The sequence below is a fragment of the Sorex araneus genome, chromosome 3 (genome assembly GCF_027595985.1).
Source record: "Sorex araneus isolate mSorAra2 chromosome 3, mSorAra2.pri, whole genome shotgun sequence".
Taxonomy (NCBI): Eukaryota; Metazoa; Chordata; class Mammalia; order Eulipotyphla; family Soricidae; genus Sorex; species Sorex araneus.
The window spans coordinates 20,814,721-20,834,954 of record NC_073304.1 but is presented as its reverse complement, the minus strand read 5'-3'; the positions used below and the strand labels follow the sequence as shown (position 1 = coordinate 20,834,954).

At 37.4% G+C, this 20,234-nt stretch overlaps 1 protein-coding gene across 1 annotated transcript in view; it reads right to left on the bottom strand.

Moving 5' to 3' along the window:
* Positions 1-20,234, bottom strand: part of CEP128 (centrosomal protein 128) — a 465,435-nt gene that overhangs the window by 18,233 nt on the left and 426,968 nt on the right. The window contains exons 22-23 of the mRNA XM_004610293.2: positions 12,519-12,596; positions 10,176-10,289 (exon numbers count right to left, since the gene is read on the bottom strand). Coding sequence (XP_004610350.2) covers positions 10,176-10,289; positions 12,519-12,596 — 192 coding nt within the window. The remainder of the gene's footprint in view (positions 1-10,175; positions 10,290-12,518; positions 12,597-20,234) is intronic.

Genomic DNA, 20,234 nt, shown 5'->3' with positions numbered 1-20,234 from the left:
ATTTTAGCTATTAACCTCCTCCAAAGGGCAAGACTTTTTTTCTCTTTCCATTGCAACATTGCACAATTGAACACATTTCCATTTACACAAAGAAACTCAATGGTGCTCATACATAATCATAACCAAGTACACAAATGAGATTATATTCTGTTCTAAATTTGGGATATAGGAGATGGCCACTCTCACAATCCCTAACGCCTTTGTTTGCACAAACTTTGAAGGTAATGTCAGATCATTTCTAAATCCTCTTGGTACTACATTTATTGTTCAAACTGACAAGCACCTCAAAAAAACTGTGTTTCTAAGTCACTATCTTTACCACATGGAATAAAAGTTTACATACTACTAGTATAAGTTCAAAGCTACACTCATCTACAAATGAACAAACTCATAAAAATATTGTGCTAAGATCGACTTTAGGGGGGAGAAACTCCAAATCAATAATAGTGAATTTTTTTTGTTTAAATATTAAATGTAATCAAAGTAAAGTGAAAGTAAAGTGAAATTTACCAGTTACACATGCGGGGTGGGGGGCTGGGGAGGTGGGGGGGAGGGGGAGGTATATCGTGATTCTTGGTGGTGGAATAGGTGCACTGGTGAAGGGATGGGTGTTTGAGCATTGTATAACTGAGACTTTAACCTGAACGCTTTGTAACTTTCCACATGGTGAATTAATAAAAGAATTAAAAAAAAATATTGTGCTTAATGAGACCATTTGATTAAACCCAAATGATATTCTATTGTATAAGATGCCATAACCCTAACAACTCACTAATAATATCAGTTTATCTGGTTTGTTTTTTAAATACCTAATTCAGACTTGGTGCTATATTACTTGAATCCACTTTCAAAAATCACATCTATTCACAGTAGATGAAAAAATAAAAACTGTCATTTGGCAGGAGAAATAGTACAGAGATGTAGGGTGCCTTAGATGAGGCTGACACAAATTTAATCCCTGGTACCACATCTGGTCCCTCAAGCACTTCCAGCAGTATTCCCTGAGTACAGTCAGCTGGGTGTGGTGTGCTTCCTCTCAAAAAAAAAAAGGGCATAAATAATGATACTCAGAAACATGTGATACTGATTTCAGATGCAAGACAGAGGGCCTGGTCTCCAGGGAGTTCCGAGGGCCAGAGCACAGTCTTTGCAATGTGGAAGGTCTGGGCTTAAGCTCCAGCACTACAAAGTTCCCTGAGCACCACTAGGAGGGCCCACAAGCAAAGTGCCAGAAATAGCCTCTGAGTACCATCAGAAAGAAGGAAGGGAGCTGAAGAAAAAAAAAATAGGAAAGAGGGAGAAAGAGTGAGAAAAGAAACAAAGAATTAAAAAGAAAGGAAGGAAGAAGGAAGAGGGAAAGAAGGAAGGAAGGAAGGAAGGAAGGAAGGAAGGAAGGAAGGAAGGAAGGAAGGAAGGAAGGAAGGAAGGAAGGAAGGAAGGAAGGAAGGCAAGCAAATGCCTGAAATGGGGGAGAAAAGGAAAACAGTGCCTGCCATAGAGGCAGGCTAAAGGGCTGAAGGGAAATGGGACACTGATGAAGGGAAGTAGGTACTGGGATATGTACAGCAGGAAGAAATCACACTCCTAAATGTGTACGCACCCAATGAGGGACCAGCCAAGTTCTCGAGCAACACAATAGTAATTGGAGACTTCAACACTGCCCTATAACCCCTGGATAGATCAAGAAGATTAAAACCCACCAAGGAAATACTGGCTTTGAAGGAAGAAATAGAAGAGATAGGGGTAATAGATCTATACAGGGCTTTATATCCCAGAAAAAGGGAATACACATTCTTTTCCAGTGCACATGGAACATTTTCCAGAATAGACCATGTGCTGGGCCACACAACATATCTCAACAGAATCAGGAAGATAGACATTGTATCAGCTATCTTTTCAGACCATGATGCACTGAAGATAGAAGTTAACCACACACAGACGCAGAAAACCAAATCAAACACCTGGAAATTAAACAACTCGATGTTGAACATGAGTGGGTCAGGAAGGAAATCAAGGAAGAAATCAAAAGGTACCTGGAAACAAATGAGAATGAAGACACAAGCTACCAGAACCTGTGGGACGCAGCTAAAGCCGTATTAAGGGGAAAATTTATAGCTCTGCAAACATTCCTCAGGAAGGAATAAAGGGCCCACATAAATAACTTGACTTCATAGCTTAAGATTTTAGAAAAGGACCAACAAAAGGAGCCCAAACTAGGCAGAAGAAAAGAGGTAATAAAACAGGGCAGAAATCAACAACATGGAAAACCAAAAGACAATCCAAAAGATCGATGAAACCAAGAGCTGGTTCTTGGAGAAAGCAAACAAGATTGATAAACCATTATCAAGACTCACAAAAAGAGAGAGAGAACCCTTATAAACAGAATCATAAATGAAAAAGGGGACATCACAACAGAAACCAAAGAAATTCAAAAGATTATCAGAGACTACTTTGAAAAGCTGTATGCCACGAAACAAGAGAACTTAGAAGAAATGGATAAATTCCTGGATTCCTACAATCTCCCAAGGCTGAACCAAGAAGACCAGGAATACCTGAACAGTCCTATTAATATCAAGGAAATTGAAACTGGAATCAAAAATCTTCCCAAAAACAAAAGCCCAGGTCCAGATGGATTCACTAGCGAATTCTTCCAAAAATTCAAAGAGGACCTGTTTCCAGTTCTTCTCAAGCTTTTCCAGGAAACTGAAAGAACAGAACCTCTCCCAAACAGTTTCTATGAGGCTCATATCTCCCTAATACCAAAAGCAAACAAGACACCACAAAAAAAGAAAACTACAGGCCAATATTCCTGATGAACATGGATTCAAAGATTCTCAACAAAATATTAGCAAACAGAATTCAACATCTCATCAAAAAGATCATACACCACGACCAAGTGGGATTCATCCCGGGGATGCAAGGATGGTTTAACATTCGGAAATCAATCAATCAACATAATTCATCATATCAACAAAAGAAAAGATAAGAACCATATGATCATGTCAATAGATGCAGAGAAAGCATTTGACAAGATCCAGCACCCATTTATGATGAAAACTCTCACCAAAATGTCTATCTTAATGCTCTGGTTGGGTCCATTATTCTTTTGTTTGTTTGCTTGGTTTTGGTGGCTGTTTGTTTAGGAGCCACACCCAGCCACCCTCAGGCCTGGCTAGTACTGCCCCTAGCTCTAAGCTCAGGGTTCATTCATTTGGCAGCTTTTTGTTTAACTTCCAAAGGGCAACTTAAAATCAACTAGTTAAGTTTTACAGCTGGTGAATACTTTATCACCTCAAAGTAAATACCCCTTCAGGACTGCAGAGATGGCAGAAAAGTCAAGGCACTTGCCTCCCCTGATTTGATCCCAGGCTGAATGGTTCATAAAACAGCTCTAGGAGCGAGCCCCAAGCTCAGAGCGGAGTCTGTAGAACAGCGAGGTATGACCCAAACCTGACTTCCTCTCCACACACACCAATAAGACCAATAAAAGCAATTTCTGTCAGATATTAGTATGGCTCTATTGTCTGTATAGCTTTGTACATAAAATCTAAGCAGAACTGAAAAAAAAATAGTTTAGCTTTTATTAGCAATTCACAGACTGAAAAACACGAACCACCAACCTAACATGTTTCATCAGCTCAGTGTATACTCTGGATCAACGATGAAATAGGGTTTGCCCTTAAAATTCATATGATATTGTAGAACTGCACATCCCAAATACTATCATTCAATTAGAATTATACAATTTCCTATTACGTAACTTTCATATTAGCCTTGCAACCTAGATCTCTATATAGGAGAAGCCTAAGAGAATGGTGATTTAGACGGGAGAGGTAGTACAGGGGTGAAGGCTTTTGCCTTGCACGCAGCTGGCCCCGGTTAGATCCCTGTCACTGTATTTCTTCTCTAGAGCAATTCTGAGAATCAACCCTGAGTGCAGAGGCAGGAGTAAGCCCTAAGCACTGCCACTAGTGAATGGTCTACCCTTTCCTCTCAATAAAAAAAAAGAACAGCATATGATTTCTGGCTTGGGAAACCATATTTGTCTAGCAGGTGTTGGATGATTTTTCATCCGAGCATGGAGAGAAGTAGTTGTAAATGAGATAACTAGGGTAATGTAAGTAAATCTTCTGAAATTCCCCCTTGGTTTTTATTCTCATTCCCAAACATTATTTGTAAAGCTGGTTACCAGAATAATGCACTCGTCACGGAGTTTAATAGACATTAAAGAAAATCTTATATAATCTTGAATTGTACAAGTTAATCATAGCCTGCTTTAGCAGACTATTTGTTGAAGATCTAAGATATGTACAGAAATGGCTGACCTAAGAGAAAAAGTGTTAACAGCCAGTATTGCTATGACAAAGTATAAACAACCCCCTGAGAGGTTCAAGATAGGGAAAACAGCTTCTGGGACCAAAACATGTGCTTACAATACACACATGCTTACAATGAACAAATGTAATATCACTGGGCTTTGGCAAACTCTAATTTATAAACCATGCTGAAAACCATTATCAACACTCCCTCAACTAATTCATCATATCCTGTAAAACAGCCACCTATTTTAAAGGAAGGTGCAAATTCTTCAACTAAAAGCTGAAAATCATGATTTTTCCTTCCAGGAAAGTGGATGAGAACAAAGCATGCTTTCTCTCATTCTACTTTTGCAAAAGTCTGAGCTAATTAAAGCCACGTATTTAGTATGAGAGCAGAATAAAAGAGGCAGGTAGCAAATAGTGCTCTCATAGATAAAAAAAAAAAAAACACCATGTGTCTTTGTGATTACAGAATAGCGGGGCTATGTTGCTGGTTGACTTTTAGACACACTATTGTTTGAAGCAGCTGGGACAGCAAAGAAGATGGTGTGACATGCACAGAAATCCACAGATGAAAGACAGGCCATGAAATGCTTGTCTACATGACGATGGGAGAAAGGTTGTGTCATATTCGGTTTTGAACTGCACTCTGAATCTTGCAGCAGGCTTTGTCCAGTCACTCGGTCATCTTGGTAAAATGCTACACTGTGACCTCAACAATTGTAGACAATGATCCTGCTGAAAAATTTCAAAGGTTTCTTAGAAATCGGGTCATTTTTGTCCTGGTGATTGTTAGGAGAATAATGGCAGGAAATGGACTCGAGCCCACTGAAAGACAATCTGCTTGTTTTTCCTCTCCACCAGCAGGTGCGGACCTGTGGACATCTCACTGTCTTCTTACATCAGTAACAGCAGGAGAGGAGTTCATTGCCAACATGGTTCTGTCATTCCAACAGTCATTGTCTGTCCACAGTTACACAGGCAGGTTTTTTTACACCTGCAACACAAACAGCGATCTCCTCTTTCAAGCCGACGTGGATGAAACACTTCCCTGTATCATGTCATCACAAAACTCTTTTCAAAAAACTCAGGAGCATCTTTCTGCTTGCTGACTTCCCACTGCCCTTGAGCCAGCCTCCTTTGTAATCTGTTTTTCTTTCTCCTGCCTTATTTTTTTTTTAGTTTTGAATTTGTTAACAAATTCAAAAAAATTGATAACAATTTTGTAAGCTATTCTCTCTAGTCCCATAGTAAAGTGTTTGCACAAAGTAGACACTCAATAAGTCCTTGTTGAAAGTCATATTATTTAAACAATCATGACAACAGAGAAGAATGTATCATAACTGGAATGGAAGCTCCAAAAAGGGCAAGACTCTTTGACAATGTTCAGAGTCCTGTGTGTCCAATCAGTTCCTGGTACGCAATTGTTACTCACTGGATATTTGTTGAATGGGCAGAGAAATATTATGAATTTTCAAAGAGGTTGGTGGAGGAGTTACTTGATTGACAAAAAAGAAGTGGCATTTGTGTAAAGAAAGAGAGAACGGATTGCTGAATTCTATTTAGAATGGGATTGGCCAATTTTTCTATAGGGAATCAGAGAATAAACATATAAGGTTTTGTAGACTACATATTTTCCTTTTCAACTATTTTAACTCTGCCACTGAATAGCAATAAGTGACTGTGAGCAGTTACAATATGTAAATAATTATGACTTCATTATCAATAATTATTTACAAAAGCAATCAGCAGGCTGGATATGATCCAGGGGTAGTGGTTTGTGACCTGCTCTGAAACAAGTGTGCAAGATTATCTCTTAGGATAAAGATGACTAACTACGACCTACCGAAGACCATGTTTTATACCACTTACACATCTCATACCCTTACCTCTAAAAGTAGCTTCTTCCTTTGAAGCTACTTCCTGTTTTTCAAAATAATTTATTTTCATAAAAGATATATAAGTAAATGATCATTGGTATCTATAATTATAAAAAATAAGCAGCCAGAGCAATAGCACAGCAAGTAGGGCTTTTTCCTTGCATGGGGCTGACCTAGGTTTGATCCCCGGCATCCCATATGGTGCCCCAGCACCTTCAGAATTCCTGAGTGAAGAGCCAGAAGTAACTCCTGAGCATCTCTGGGTGTGACCCAAAATGCCAAAAAAATAAAAAAAAGAAACCCATATTTTCCTCTTTATAAAAAATACAAACATCGTGCATGGAAGGGGGTGATGTGTGTGTGTTGTTCGTGGGCTCTCGGAGTGACACACTTTCTTGCCTCTTGCATTCGGTGCTCTCAAGCTGCTGTGTATGGACTGGATCGGGATGACTCCTCCTTATGTTCTGCTTCTGTGTGTGCCACTGCGCTCTCTTCTGTCTGTCTCTCTCTATCTATGTCTCTGTCTCTGTAGTTTCTCCTCTGACCTGTTTCTGTCATCTCTCCTCTGGTCTCTTCAATCTCTCTTCTTCTGATCTCTCTCTCCGTAGCCCTTCTGCTTCTCTTTCTGGAGCCCTTCTCACTCTCACTTCTGACTCTGACTCTTACTTCTGACTTGCTTTGTGCTTTTTCTTTCCCCTGATTCTGGCTCAGATGACTCCCTGATTTTCTTTCGCTTTGTGCTCTGCTTTTATGTCTTCTTCTCCCCTACTTCTCTTACAGTCTTAGTTTATATAGCAATCACACAGGGTGGTGACACAAAAGTGGGTTGAACATTAACAAATCAACAAAGAGGGGTTTAAGGCCACTCCTCCAGGAGATTAACAAAATCTCACCTAAGGAGATTACTCCAGATTACTAGGAGATCCACTTAAGGGTGGGATCCAAACAAGGGTGTGTTGCTTTTTTCTTTCCTCAGCTAGTAATCCACTTAATTAGTTATAGTAAATCTACTTCTAATATTTGAGCAATGTCATTCTGTAGGAGCACAGTAAGAGATATATCAAACTTAAAGTTGGTTCTTTCTGAGGACATCTCACTATATATTCCAGACCATCGTCCTCAGGCCAGGTTAGTCTTCCTAACCCCAGCAGGGCCCTAGTCTCGTCATTACTTTTGGATCATGACAGCATTTGTCCATGACCATGCTCTCAACTTATAGTTGAGTATTGTGGCACTTTGGCCTGGCCCATTTTGATGCCAGGGTAGCTCACAGCTTGCCCTGGGTCCATTCCATCCCTCATTGGGACCCTGCTTTTGGGGTGCTAGGAACTAAGGGCAACTGAGTCGAGAAAGCAGATGCCCAGGAGTAAATATTACTGGAGTCAATTAACTCCCAAGTTACAAGAGCATAATATTAACTGTTTTCCTGTGTCCATACAGAAAGGACATTGCTTTAAGGTAAACTAAGTTCCCTGCGGCAAGGCTAAAAAGACAAACCCAATGTTATCCTACACCTCTCCACAGGATTTTTGAAAAATGTAATTTTTCATAAGTTTTGTGGTAAATTACTGTATTAATTTGGTCCAGTCATCTGCTATATATGATGATACATATTCATGGTCTACATATATACCACTGAAATAGATAAACATTTTGAAATGATTAATTAGCATTAATACGGAATACCATCTCATAAAATGTGTTTGGTGACTCTTTCTAGTATTTGTACTATCTTTTAAAAAATTTCCAATTTTTTTCTAATTTTGTTAAGTGCCCTGACTTATACACCACACCTGATTTCCTTGTACTCTGCAAACATAATCTTATATATGACTTCAGTGAGAAATGTTTGCTGAACATGTTAAACATTTAAATCTTTACATATTGCATTGATTTATAGTCACTTGGGTATCAACAGACAGTACTGACTCACCTGACACCAAATCTGACTATAATAGAAACTTATGTTTTAAACATATTATTTGCCTCTAGATAGTTGTTTAACCAAGAAGCTTGGGCTGTATTTATGTATTTTTGAAGACAACTTACTTTTACTCCCAACTGGTGACTTCTAGAAAATGAATATATACAGAGTCCAAAGCGTGCCAAAATAGTCTAATTGTCAAGGACATAAAGCCATAAAGACAGGAACATTCAGCATTTCACCACTTCATTACTCAATAGCCCTGATTTCCTCAGTAGCAAGAGAAAAAAATAATAGTGCTAACCCAACAGGATTACAAAAAATACTAAATGAGGTAATCATATAAAGCATGTGACATTTACAAAAAAAAATATAATTTCACATGGCTTGTTCTGTCATGCACCCAGTGATGAATAGTTATTATTAGCCATCATTGCCTAAGCCTGCTCCAGGTCAGCAGTATGCTGTTAAGTGGTGGAAAATGCTTAAGTATATGGAACCCAATGGGAATGTTGGAAGACAATTTAGAAAACTGAAAATCTGTCATAGGAGAAAACTAGACCACTACTACAGTCAATAATATCATCTATAGAAATCAAATAAGAAATGGCACAACAGCACACTAAGGGTATCAATAATGTGACATGATGGTTGTGTGTCTGTTTGGGATGAAGGCAATAGAGTGCTCATTTTAAGCTTTCTGTGGGGGAACTGTGGAAATAAGGGTGTCTATTGCCAATGAGTATTCTATTCAAATACATTCAGAGGAGGAAAGAAGCTTACTAGGCACAATTTAATTTGAATTTGATAAGTGAATATACACTTATTGTGCAATGAATATTCATACGTATTAAAGTTTAAAGATTATAAACAAGTCAAGGAACAAGTCAGAAGAGCTCTCAGCTTCTCTCTTCCCCGCATCTCCCCACCCCCATAACCTGACAGATACACTCAAACAGAGATTCATTATCTACATGTGAGTGTTGTCATTGTGGGGGGGGGAATTTCCCCCTCTGGGGGGATAGGCAGCAAGACATTTTCAGATGTCCTGACTCAGGGTGGGGGAAATGCTGTGTGTATCTAGTGAACAGACTCCAGGGATGTCGTTAAATAATGCACAATACATAGCACCGCCTCCACAGCAAAATGATCCAGGCCCAGTGTCAATGAAGCCAAAGATGAGAAATCTTACTCCGGGTTAATAGCTTCTTAGGGTCAAATGGGTTCAAAAGCACAAACAAAACTGGTCTATAGAACTGAGTTTACCATGGTGGGGGTGAGACAGTGGTGGATAGAGGGGAAAACTCTGGTGGAAGGTGTGCTGCTGGAACATTGTATGCAAGAAGTCCTATCAGTAATGGCACTGTAAGTTACAGTGCCTAAATTTTCTTAAAAAAAATAAAGAAATACATAATTTTTAAAAAGACAAAATACATAAAAAGGAAATATAGGAAAATTATCTCCATAGAGATGGATGTTGTGCAGATTCTGAGGAGCAGTAGGCTTTTGCTAATATAATCAAATATTCCCAGTCTCCTGTTGATTCTACATTTATGAACTTTAAGCTGCAGTATTATTATGGAGTTCACATCCTCAGGAAGAGATTGACTATAAATATCAAAGCTGCTATTTACAAAGTACTGCTATATGTTAGCTACCTGACCTACTGGGGACTTCAGAGCTAAGAAAAGCTATACTTTCATGTTGACGAAAGAAAATATCCACCCTAAGATTTAGATTAACCAGGAGAACAGGCATTTCCTGGCATTTCCTATTAGCAGAATTTCTCAAGGAAAGTCACTTTTCATAGGAAAACAACAGCATATTAAACAACACAAATTTAAGGATTAGATTCCAGATGAGAAGTTACAAGCCAATACTTGGATTTTTATTCTATACTCCCATAAAATTGAAAATCTATCTTCATGTGTCAAGGCAAGTTTTGTCTTTTACAAATCCCATTACATAAGCCCTGCAGCGGTTTCTTTAGAAGGTCGTAACCTGAAAAGCAAATAATGTTCAAAGGAGAAAAAGGTATATGAAGGACGTTACTTTGAAATTTTTGCATCTGTACTTGGTGTCGTCTTGCTGCAGCTGAAATGACTGTCTGGGAACTCTGTACTTGGTGTATCTCCCATCCGTTCTTTCAGACAAACTGCTGGAATCCTGCAAAGACAAAGAATATTAACTGATAACAAAATGAAAATTCAGTACAACTAGTAAACGAATGAAAAGTCAGAACCTAACATTAAACTAAGGAAGTACCAACGTATATCTGTACGGATTATAAGTAATTGGTACTTAGAGAACAATATAAAGTAATCCTAAATTCTTAACCTTAAAGGGAAAATGATCACCTCAGATATTACCTTACAAATAAAAACACGGTCCTACATTGATTATTTGGATGGGTGAAAATAATGCACATCTATAGGATGTCAATGGGAACTGAGAAAAATATATAAAACTTAGATTCTACTTGTTACTACAAACTACTGTTTTCACTACATACATAATTACAAGCCCCTACTGTAATTGCTATATAAAGGACTTGGCTGCTACTAGCTGGTGAGCTTCTTTTTGCTTTAAAGATAAACATTTCAATTTAATGATTAGTACTGGAAAGAATAATTTGGGATTTTCAAGCTATTCTCTCAAAGATGTAGATCTAACAACATGTGTAGAAATACCTTAGGCTTATGTAGATAAGCATTAGCTCATATCATAAAAAATAATAATTTAAAAAACTTTCTGTAATAGTAGACTTATACATATGACTATTTTGGTCAATATAAGAGAGAAAGGTTAAAGTGAGCTGTGGTTAAAGGTTAATCTTTTATTTTTCACATAAGGAAAGCTTTTGATATTCAGTGACAAATGCCATTAGCTACAGAGGAAAAATAAGAAAGGATAGGAACAATGTAGATAGCTGGATATTCACATTGGGTCATTTAAATGTGAATAGAAATTGAATCTTCCTAGACACTGGGTTCATAGTTCATAAATAGGCTAAATTTCTATTTATAATATAAATACATAATCAAGTTATAAGAAAAAAAGTGAAACTTTGGTAAAATATAGTAAAAACACCAGGTTTTGTTCTGTTAGTGATAGTTTAGATTCCTGGAAATATCAACTCAACTCTAGATTCCACTAAAAAAAATTATGAATTATCAACCTATGCTTAACAAAAAGAAAAGTTACAAGTTCATACCTTGAGAGCTGCATTATATTAGTTTATTCAATAAATCAATATTACAAGGTCAATCTATAAAACATTATATTTAAAACCTAAAGTTAATATTTTAAAGCTAATGTGAAGAGTTTTTAAAGAGAAACTCTTGTCCTCTTTTTAGCCACACAAGGTCAAAGAATCAGAAAACACTAAAATTGTTTATTATAGGGGCCAGAGAGATAGCACAGTTGGCAAGATACTTGCGTTGCACTTGATTATCGTTCGATCCCCAGCACCAAATATGGTTCTCTGAGCACCACCAGGAGTAATTCTTGAGTGCAAAATCATGGGCAAGCATTGAGCACCATTGGGTGTGGCTCCCAAACCAAAAGTATAATAAAATTTCCCATAATATGTGCATTCCTAGGAGGCATTCGAATATGTTCTCTAGCCTGAATCTTATCTGAAATACCTAGATGACAGTGTTATTTTGCTTTGCATCTCCTCTGAATCAGAAACTTAAAAACAAAAAAAATTAGTAGGCAAAATTCACAAATATAATTTATTTATTTGATATTAAATATGATGTTTTATCACTTAATAGCATGATATAAAATCTATGACTCTATCTGAATGCATGTGTTATAGTGCAGGGCTGATCTCTATAGGATTTTATTTCTAAAACAAATGCAATTTTAAGGAAGATAATTCACAAATTAAATCTGGTTATCATTGTCAATGTTATATGTAACACTTTTAACTCTCAGGTTTCTCTAAACTATAGGTAGAGTTCCAGGGGACCAAATGAGCTTCAGAGATATATCCTATGCATCTCAATTATAGGCCAGAGAGACAGTAGAGCAGTTAGGTGCTTGCCTTCTGTGCTTGTCACACCTGGGAGGATTTTTGACACCTCATATGGTCCCCTGAGCACTACCAGGAGTGATCCCTGACCACAAAGCCAAGAGTAAGCTCTAAGCACAGGCAGGTGGGGTGCAAACACAAAAATCTTGATTTTCCTATAACTTAACTAATAAGTTTCATTTAAATCCCAACTTCACAAATGTCAATAATCTCTGGTAAGACTGAAAGCGAAAAATCCCCAATGTTTTCCAAGTCTTTCCTCTCTCCCTACATTTTTTTTTTTTTGCACATCAGGAAGATGTCAGGGTTCTCACTCAGATAAAACTAGTGAAAAAGACAAGCCAAATTTTTCTCACTCTGAAGTCTTTGAAATCTTCTAGTAGGCTCAGTTTCTCAGGCACAGACTCCAGATGGTCCAAGGCCACCCGTGTACTCTGGAGGGAGAAACAGAAAGAAACCAAACATCATGAAAAATGTATTAAAATTTTCAGAATCCAAGTGCTAGAAAAAGTCAACGAGTTGTACCTTGGGTAGAGGCAGTTCAAAGTGTCGATTTAGTGAGTTAATAAGAACAGACATAACAGCATTTCTAAGAAAAGTGTACTTTTTTTAAAAGAAGAGTTATTTTCTTTCAAAAAGTAGATGAGATGTATTTGCAAGACTGACTCATATAAAAACTCTTCCGTGGATAATTGCTTTCAACTGATATGCTATGAAACTTTCTATAGAGCATTTCAAATTAATATTAATTTACAAACCTGCTTCAGTGAACATCAGAAATAAACCACAAGGTAATACTGAGAAATAGATGAATTTGTAGTTACTTGTGGAGCATATTAGAGAGGCCCACATATGGCCAATATAAAGCAGAGTCCTCAACAATCATTTTAGTTAAAAAGAAAAAGAGGAGACACTCTGAAAAAGCCTTCAGTGAAGTATTTAAAATTAAAAGTTTGCAAGGGAAACACAATATCTTGTTGATTATAAGTCAATAAGCCATGGAGTCTTTCATTAACTGTTCACTGATTTATGCCAAGCAATATAAAAATTAAGAGGAAAAAAGATTTCAAAGCCAATGTGAACTCAAAGTTAAATGGTAGAATAAGCTGGAGACCAGAAACTATAACATACACATTTCTGAATTCTTAGTCCTGTTACAATGTCAGCGCATACTAGCCAGGCCAAAGATATTACCTTTTAAATTAAAAAATTATCTATCGTAAGTAGATAAAGGACCAAATATGACTCTGCATTGCAAACCATAATGCCCAAAAGTAGAGAGAGAATATGGGGAATATTGTCTGCCATGGAGGCAGGGGGAGGGTGGGAAAGGGGGGTATACCCGGGATATTGGTGGTGGGGAATGTGCACTGGTGGAGGGATGGGTGTTTGATCATTGTAAGATTGTAATCCAAACATGAAAGCTTGTAACTATATCTCACAGTGAATCAATAAAATAAAATTAAAAAAGAGTTGTAATTAATAAAATAAACAAGTCCCTGGCTGGGACATGGGTAAAAGCAGGTGGTCAATTTCCAGAGTAGAGAGTTTGTAACCATCTAATAGTCATTGTTTCTTTCTTATATGAATGGTTCTGAAAAATAAATTATGATCACAATGCTTTGTGTCACTATGGGACTAAAATCATTGAAAGCTCCCACGCTCTCTTTTTTATCCCTGCCCCCGCCATAAGGATCTTAGGAACAATATTCTCCAGGTGGCGTAACTATAAGATGGAAGAGAGTTGTCCACCATATTGGACTTGATATAAGTAGACATCAAGGTCCACTGTATTACTCTATGAAGATTTATAGATTTATTTACCAACACATAGTAAAGCAATAATTATTGCAAATAATAACTACTGAGAATTAAATAACCAAATTGAATTCAAACTAGGTGATCAAATAACCAATCAATGAGGAGTTTCTTTCCCTGGGGGAGTTCAAAGTTTGGGGAGCTGCACAGTGTTAGAAATTTACTAACTCAATTTGATATACTCGCTTTCACTTATCTTCCTTGTTCAATTCTCCATCTTATCCCACTGCTGTTCTCTGCCTTCATTTCGAGAGAAGCAGCAACATCTCCTAAATTACTTCCCCAGGAAGTCATACAACCCTACCCCCCGGGGTGTCATGAGTCTGGCAGAAGAACAGAGTTGAAGGCTTAACTCCTTTGAGTCACTTGGAATGTATATTCTGATCTCTCCTCCTCTAGGGATCGGGTCCTCCAATTCAGAATTCTTTTGAATTGCAGAGTGAATGTCACATGCTTTCAATCACTATCTCCTTGAAAGGCACTTGGATTTCACCTTCTCTCCTATGAGTCAATTTATCAATTTTCTTTTAATATTCTTCAATCTGGAATTATAGATGTTTTCTAGATGTCAACATGAAACCAGCATTTTTCCTTCCTTCAGTTTTTCTTTTTATAATGTGATCTGAAGAACTGAAACACCCTTATTTCCCATTTTGAATTGTACATACTGTTCCTCCAAGTTCATAAAATCTTCCTTTTCAAGTTCCATTTAAAGGATTTAGTACTTTGTTTCTTCTGCTGAACATTTATATGATTGTTAGTCTTTTTACCGCATGTGCTCACTTAAACTGTCATGCATTTTAAATAGCCTCATTTAATTTTTTCACATGTAGGAAAGATACATCAAAATGACACGATTTTTAATATGGGTTCTGACATATAGGTTTTGGAAAACAAACAGTTTTAGCCACCATGTAAGCTGTATTCATTTCAATAATACAATTAGAGTTTTTCAAGAATTATCATGATTCCTGAAGAACAATACAATATTAAAAATGTTATTGTGATTTTACAATAAAAAGTCTATTGAATAAATTCTTCAGATTCAATGATTCCAGTAGACATCATTTTAAACTTTATTTCTCTTTTACTTCTGCTTTCTCATTTATGTGCCACCTTCGAATTATGTCTAAGTATGTTGAAAACCCTTTTCTCAAAATAAACACATGATTTTTCTCTTTATTGAAAAATATAGCATGTTATGCCAATATTTTTGCTTAAAATTCCCATCCAACCAGATGACAGCATGAATTTTTTTTTTTTACATTCTTTCACATACCACTTTTTTCCCCACTATTTTATTATGCTTTTCTACCACAAGACCTCTAGTCATTCGTTTTACCAGATAAAGCTGCGTGGGTGGTCATGCAAGAGGGCCAGCTGGAGCGTAGGGCATTTGCCTTGCCCGTGGCTGACCCAGGTTCAATTCCTCCACCCCTCTCAAAGAGCCCAGCAAGCTACCAAGAGTATCTCACCCGCAAGGCAGAGCCTGGCAAGCTACTCATGGCATATTTGATATGCCAAAAACAGTAACAACAAGTCTCGGGGCTGGAGAGATAGCACAGCGGGTAGGGCGTTTGCCTTGCACGTGGCCGACCCGGGTTCAAATCCCAGCATCCCATATGGTCCCCTGAGCACGGCCAGGGGTAATTCCTGAGTGCAGAGCCAGGAGTAACCCCTGTGCATCACAAGGTGTGACCCAAAAAGAAAAAAAAAAACCAGTAACAACAAGTCTCACACTAGAGACAGTTACTGGTGCCCGCTCAAGCAAATCGATGAGCAACAGGATCACAGAGATATAGTGACAGTGATTATGTCTTTAAGTGCATATTTAAATGGCTACAATTTTTGTGAGTAAACCTTGAAAAAACTCCTTGATTCCTTCCTTAATTGAAATATTTTCTGCTTTCCTCTCTGGAACCTCCATGTCTCCATGAAATGATGTTTAGATTCTCTGATTACCTATTTTACTTGTGGCTTACATCATATTCTATTTATTTGTTGTTTCTAAATATCTTTCTCAGTATCAGAAACACTTTCTGGTACACATGCTTTCATCCTATACTTAAGTCAATCATTTAACATTAAGTTTAAGTTTTGATACGATAATATGTAGAGCTATAGATAACATATTTCATTTTAGCACTATAGCACTGTAGCACTGTTGTCTGGTTGCTCATCAATTTGCTCGAGCGGGCATCAGTAACGTCTCCATTGTGAGACTTTTTGTTACTGAATATGCCGAGGGTAGTTTGCCAGGCTCTGCCTTGCGGGTGGGATACTATTGATAGCTTGTCAGGCTCTCTGAGAGAGACAGAGGAATCGAACCCAGGTAGAAATAGGCAGAAGCAGAGACAGAAATTATTTAAAGAAAACTGTTAGTTGCTTTTAAGGACCTTACGCATACAGATATTAAAATTTAAGAGTATATAAGAAAGAAGGTGTGATGAAGATGTTCTGAAGATTATAAAATATTATGAAGATATAATGAAGATGATGTAAGAAGATGTAATGAAGACAATTAATCCAGCCTGGTAGACCTCTTAAATTTCAAATTTCAGGATTGTTATTTAGGGCAAGTACATCTTTCTCTTTCTCTCCTTGCATGCAAAAGTGTGAAGTGCCTCTTCGACCTTAGTCTTAAGTATATATGTATAGATATTCAAATTCTTGTTTTGTGTTATGTGAGATTGGTTGGGATTCTGTGGGCAGTGTCTTGTCACATTATGTCATTTCATGTTCATGTGAAAACATGAAATGTCATGTTCACATGAAAGCTAACAGAGCTAGAGAGAGAAAATGCATCAACAGAAAGTTTAAAATAGAGAACAGATTGGATCTAGAGATTTCTTGTTAACATCTATGGAAAAATACCTTGTGCAGAATTGTCAACAATGACATCATTATTATTCAATAAAGACACCATCAACTGATAGCAGCTTACCATTAATTTTCTGAAATTAAATTCCTAGAAGAACTGATTCAGATATTCACCAAAATTTTAAATACTGCTTCTCTTTTAAAATGTTTTGGAAACTAAATTTTGTATCAGTGTTATCATGCTAGATTGAAAGTGTTGGGTCAATTTCACAAAGGTCCAGTGCCCCGTATAATTCTTGATTTATTTCAGAAGCTTATGGAGCAGGGCTTCTCAATGATGAATGACTCCTAATTCTGTTTAATAGCAAAATGAAAGACTGAATTATAAAAACTAATTCAGTTTTAAACATGCATCTGACTTGTTCCACCACTGTATAATGTACATTGCCATCCCCATTGTACAGACGAGGCAATGAAGGATTGGAGTGTAAATAACCTCCTCAATGTCATGTGGTGGCAAAGGATACAAATCCAAGACTTGCGAATGCAGAAATGGAAGCATTTTTACATAAATATTTTCATAACGAGTCATCAACTGAAAAGGAGAGCAACCAGAAGCTGTAACAATGAGCGCTTTATGTAAATTCCTAAAGGCATTTTAGCTACCAACATTTTTAGAAGCCAGAAGTTTGAAGACATATCCAGGGTGAGTCTATTTGGGGAAAGAAGTTTCAAGATGAACCCAGGAGGAATTTCATCCCGCCAGTACTGCTAAAGCGTCTGCTCAAGACCATGCATTCAAACACCTACACAGGGGGGTAATCTGTTTTGTTGGTTCGAAGTAACGAGATGAACATTGATGATAGCAACGCTCCCTTTTCTTCTTCCATAACAAGTAACACACTCCTTGGTCATCAGAGTTGCTTTATAAATGTCGCCCAAGTAAAGGTGAAGGAAGAGTGACCATGTTCTTTTTTTTATCAACTCACTAAATCTTGGTCTCTTTATTAAAAGCCTAGAAACAGAAGCTTGCTTTTCACTTATTTTTCTCTAGGCTTGAGGGAAGATCAAATGGTAGAAGAAAACAGTGAAACTCAGAAACCCTATTAGGCCGATTTGTGGCTTTTGACCATGGACTAATGCTTCAATATCTGATGAAAAAGGCAAGAAATAAGCTGACAATGTTATTATTCTAAAGGCCCAACACACACACCAAGCTACTATGGGATGGAACCGCCTCACATTAGTACACAGTACATTTTTCCTTAGTCATTCCTCCGGTTCAGACTACAGGGATTGAATAATATAATAAAATGGCATAAGCCACAGCAATTAAGGATTAGAAAGGGGCTTCATTGCAATTTCTAGATTCCTGTCTCCAGACAAATCTTAAGAAGCAGATTTAATCATAGGTCTAGTTTAGCAAATATATTTCTTTGTGAAGAAAAAAATATCACATTTATTTTTTTTTATCAAAATAATACAATCACCATTTTCTTATAGTGCTACAAAATTATGTTTTGAGGTTCAGGCAATAAATTAAAGGAGACATCTATATTTTTATTTTAAAAATAAGTATGTTTATTTTTGGCACTATACAGATGCTAAGTAAACAGGATTATGAAGCAGTTTATTTGGGTTTGAAAAATGCAATTCTATTTCATTTGGAAAGAGATCCACTGCAAAACTTTCTTGACAAATGGCTGAAAGATGGTAAAAGGACCTGAATAAACAACTTCCAACGACAGGAAGGGTGAGATCATAAAAAGGATAGACTGAGTGCCTTTCATTTGTGGTGGCTCCATTCAGAACAGCTGTATCAGCTTCACAGGCCTCCTTTTCATCCAAACTGTGTAAGACACTTGCTGAAACCAATCAGAACAGTAATAGAGAATAGGCTGGTGAAGTGACTTTACTGATGTTCATCCATCAAAGGGTCCTAGTGCTCAGAGTTATGTGGATTTCTTCAAGAAGAACTGTTCGTTTCTAAAATGTGCACTTTAAGAGTGGACTAAAAAGATCAGACCCCTCCCCAATGTAGGCCTGGGGAAAGAGAGTATATGTGATTTGTTAGCTGTAAATACTAATAGGAAATCAGTGACCAATTAACCGAACATCTAGGGGAAAAAATGTGCCAGCAACAAATTTTCTTTTGTCTTCAAAGAAAATCATTCTAGTCAAATGAGTAATAAAGTATCTCCTTTAAAAAGCATTTTTTTTTTTTTAAAAAAAGCACTATTTAGGACCAAAGAGATAGCATAGGGGGGAGTGTGCTTGGTTTGCATGTGGCTGACCCAGGTTCAGTCCCCAGAACTGCACGTGATACCTTGAGCACTGCCAGGAGTCAGTGCTGAGCACAGAGCCAGGCATACTCCCTGAGAACCATTGGGTGTGGCCCCCTTCCCTACAATGAAAACATTTCAAAGCACACTTCATAAAATTTGAAACTTGCAAGCCTATCTTCTTCGAAAATTTGGATTAAAAAAATTGGACAATGAAAATTTGTATAAAGATTTCTAGATATCTCCTAATTCTCATTAAAAATCATTTTGAAGTAAAGAACTATAAGAGAAGCAATAGATTCTGCGATTATACATTATTGCTATTTTTATTTTCAGGCATAATCAAGTTCTAAGCTAGAGTCAAGTCATGATCTTACTATGAGCTTAAATTGGGGAATTTTTTTTAATTAATGCCCAGAATGAGTTAAAGCAAAAGGGAAGCTAGGGGGAATAAAGAAAATTCTCTCTCTCTTGACAGAGGGCCCACCCAGCAGTTGTCAGGGCTTATTCCTGGCTCTCTGCTCAAGGATCACTCCTGCCTTAGGGAACCACATGGGATGCCGGGAATCAAACTTGGTTAGCTACCTGCAAGAAAAGCACCTTACTGACTGTACTAACTCTCTGGCCCCTAAAAAATATCTCTTATCCATTGACAATCCTGCTTTGAATATGTATTTTTACCACTCCTTAAAATAAAGATAGTATAATTCAGAGGGACTGGGGGATTAGCACAAAGGGCTGGAATTCAGGGTTGTCATGCTGTTGTTCTGGGTTCCATCACTGGCACTGCCTGCTTCTCCTTCTGGGAGAACCCACTGAACACTGGGATGGGAAAAGACCCTGGCATCCCCTGGTGTGACATGAAGACCAGAATCAATCCATCAATAACACACAGACAAATAAAAATTACTTCCACATTCTCTGAATGCTGAACAATGAATCAGGCTCTTACAACTTCTGGGCAAGGAGAAGGACCTTGATCCAAAAGCTGATTTCTGTGATGGTGTTTTAGGTCTTAACATTGAACTTAAAGTGTACTTGCAAAAGTAATTAAAACAAAACAAAACAAAAAAACCAAAGACTTAAGAGCATGTAAACAACACAATTGCATATTATTAAGGAGTAAAACTATATAAATCAGGGTTAGCTGGA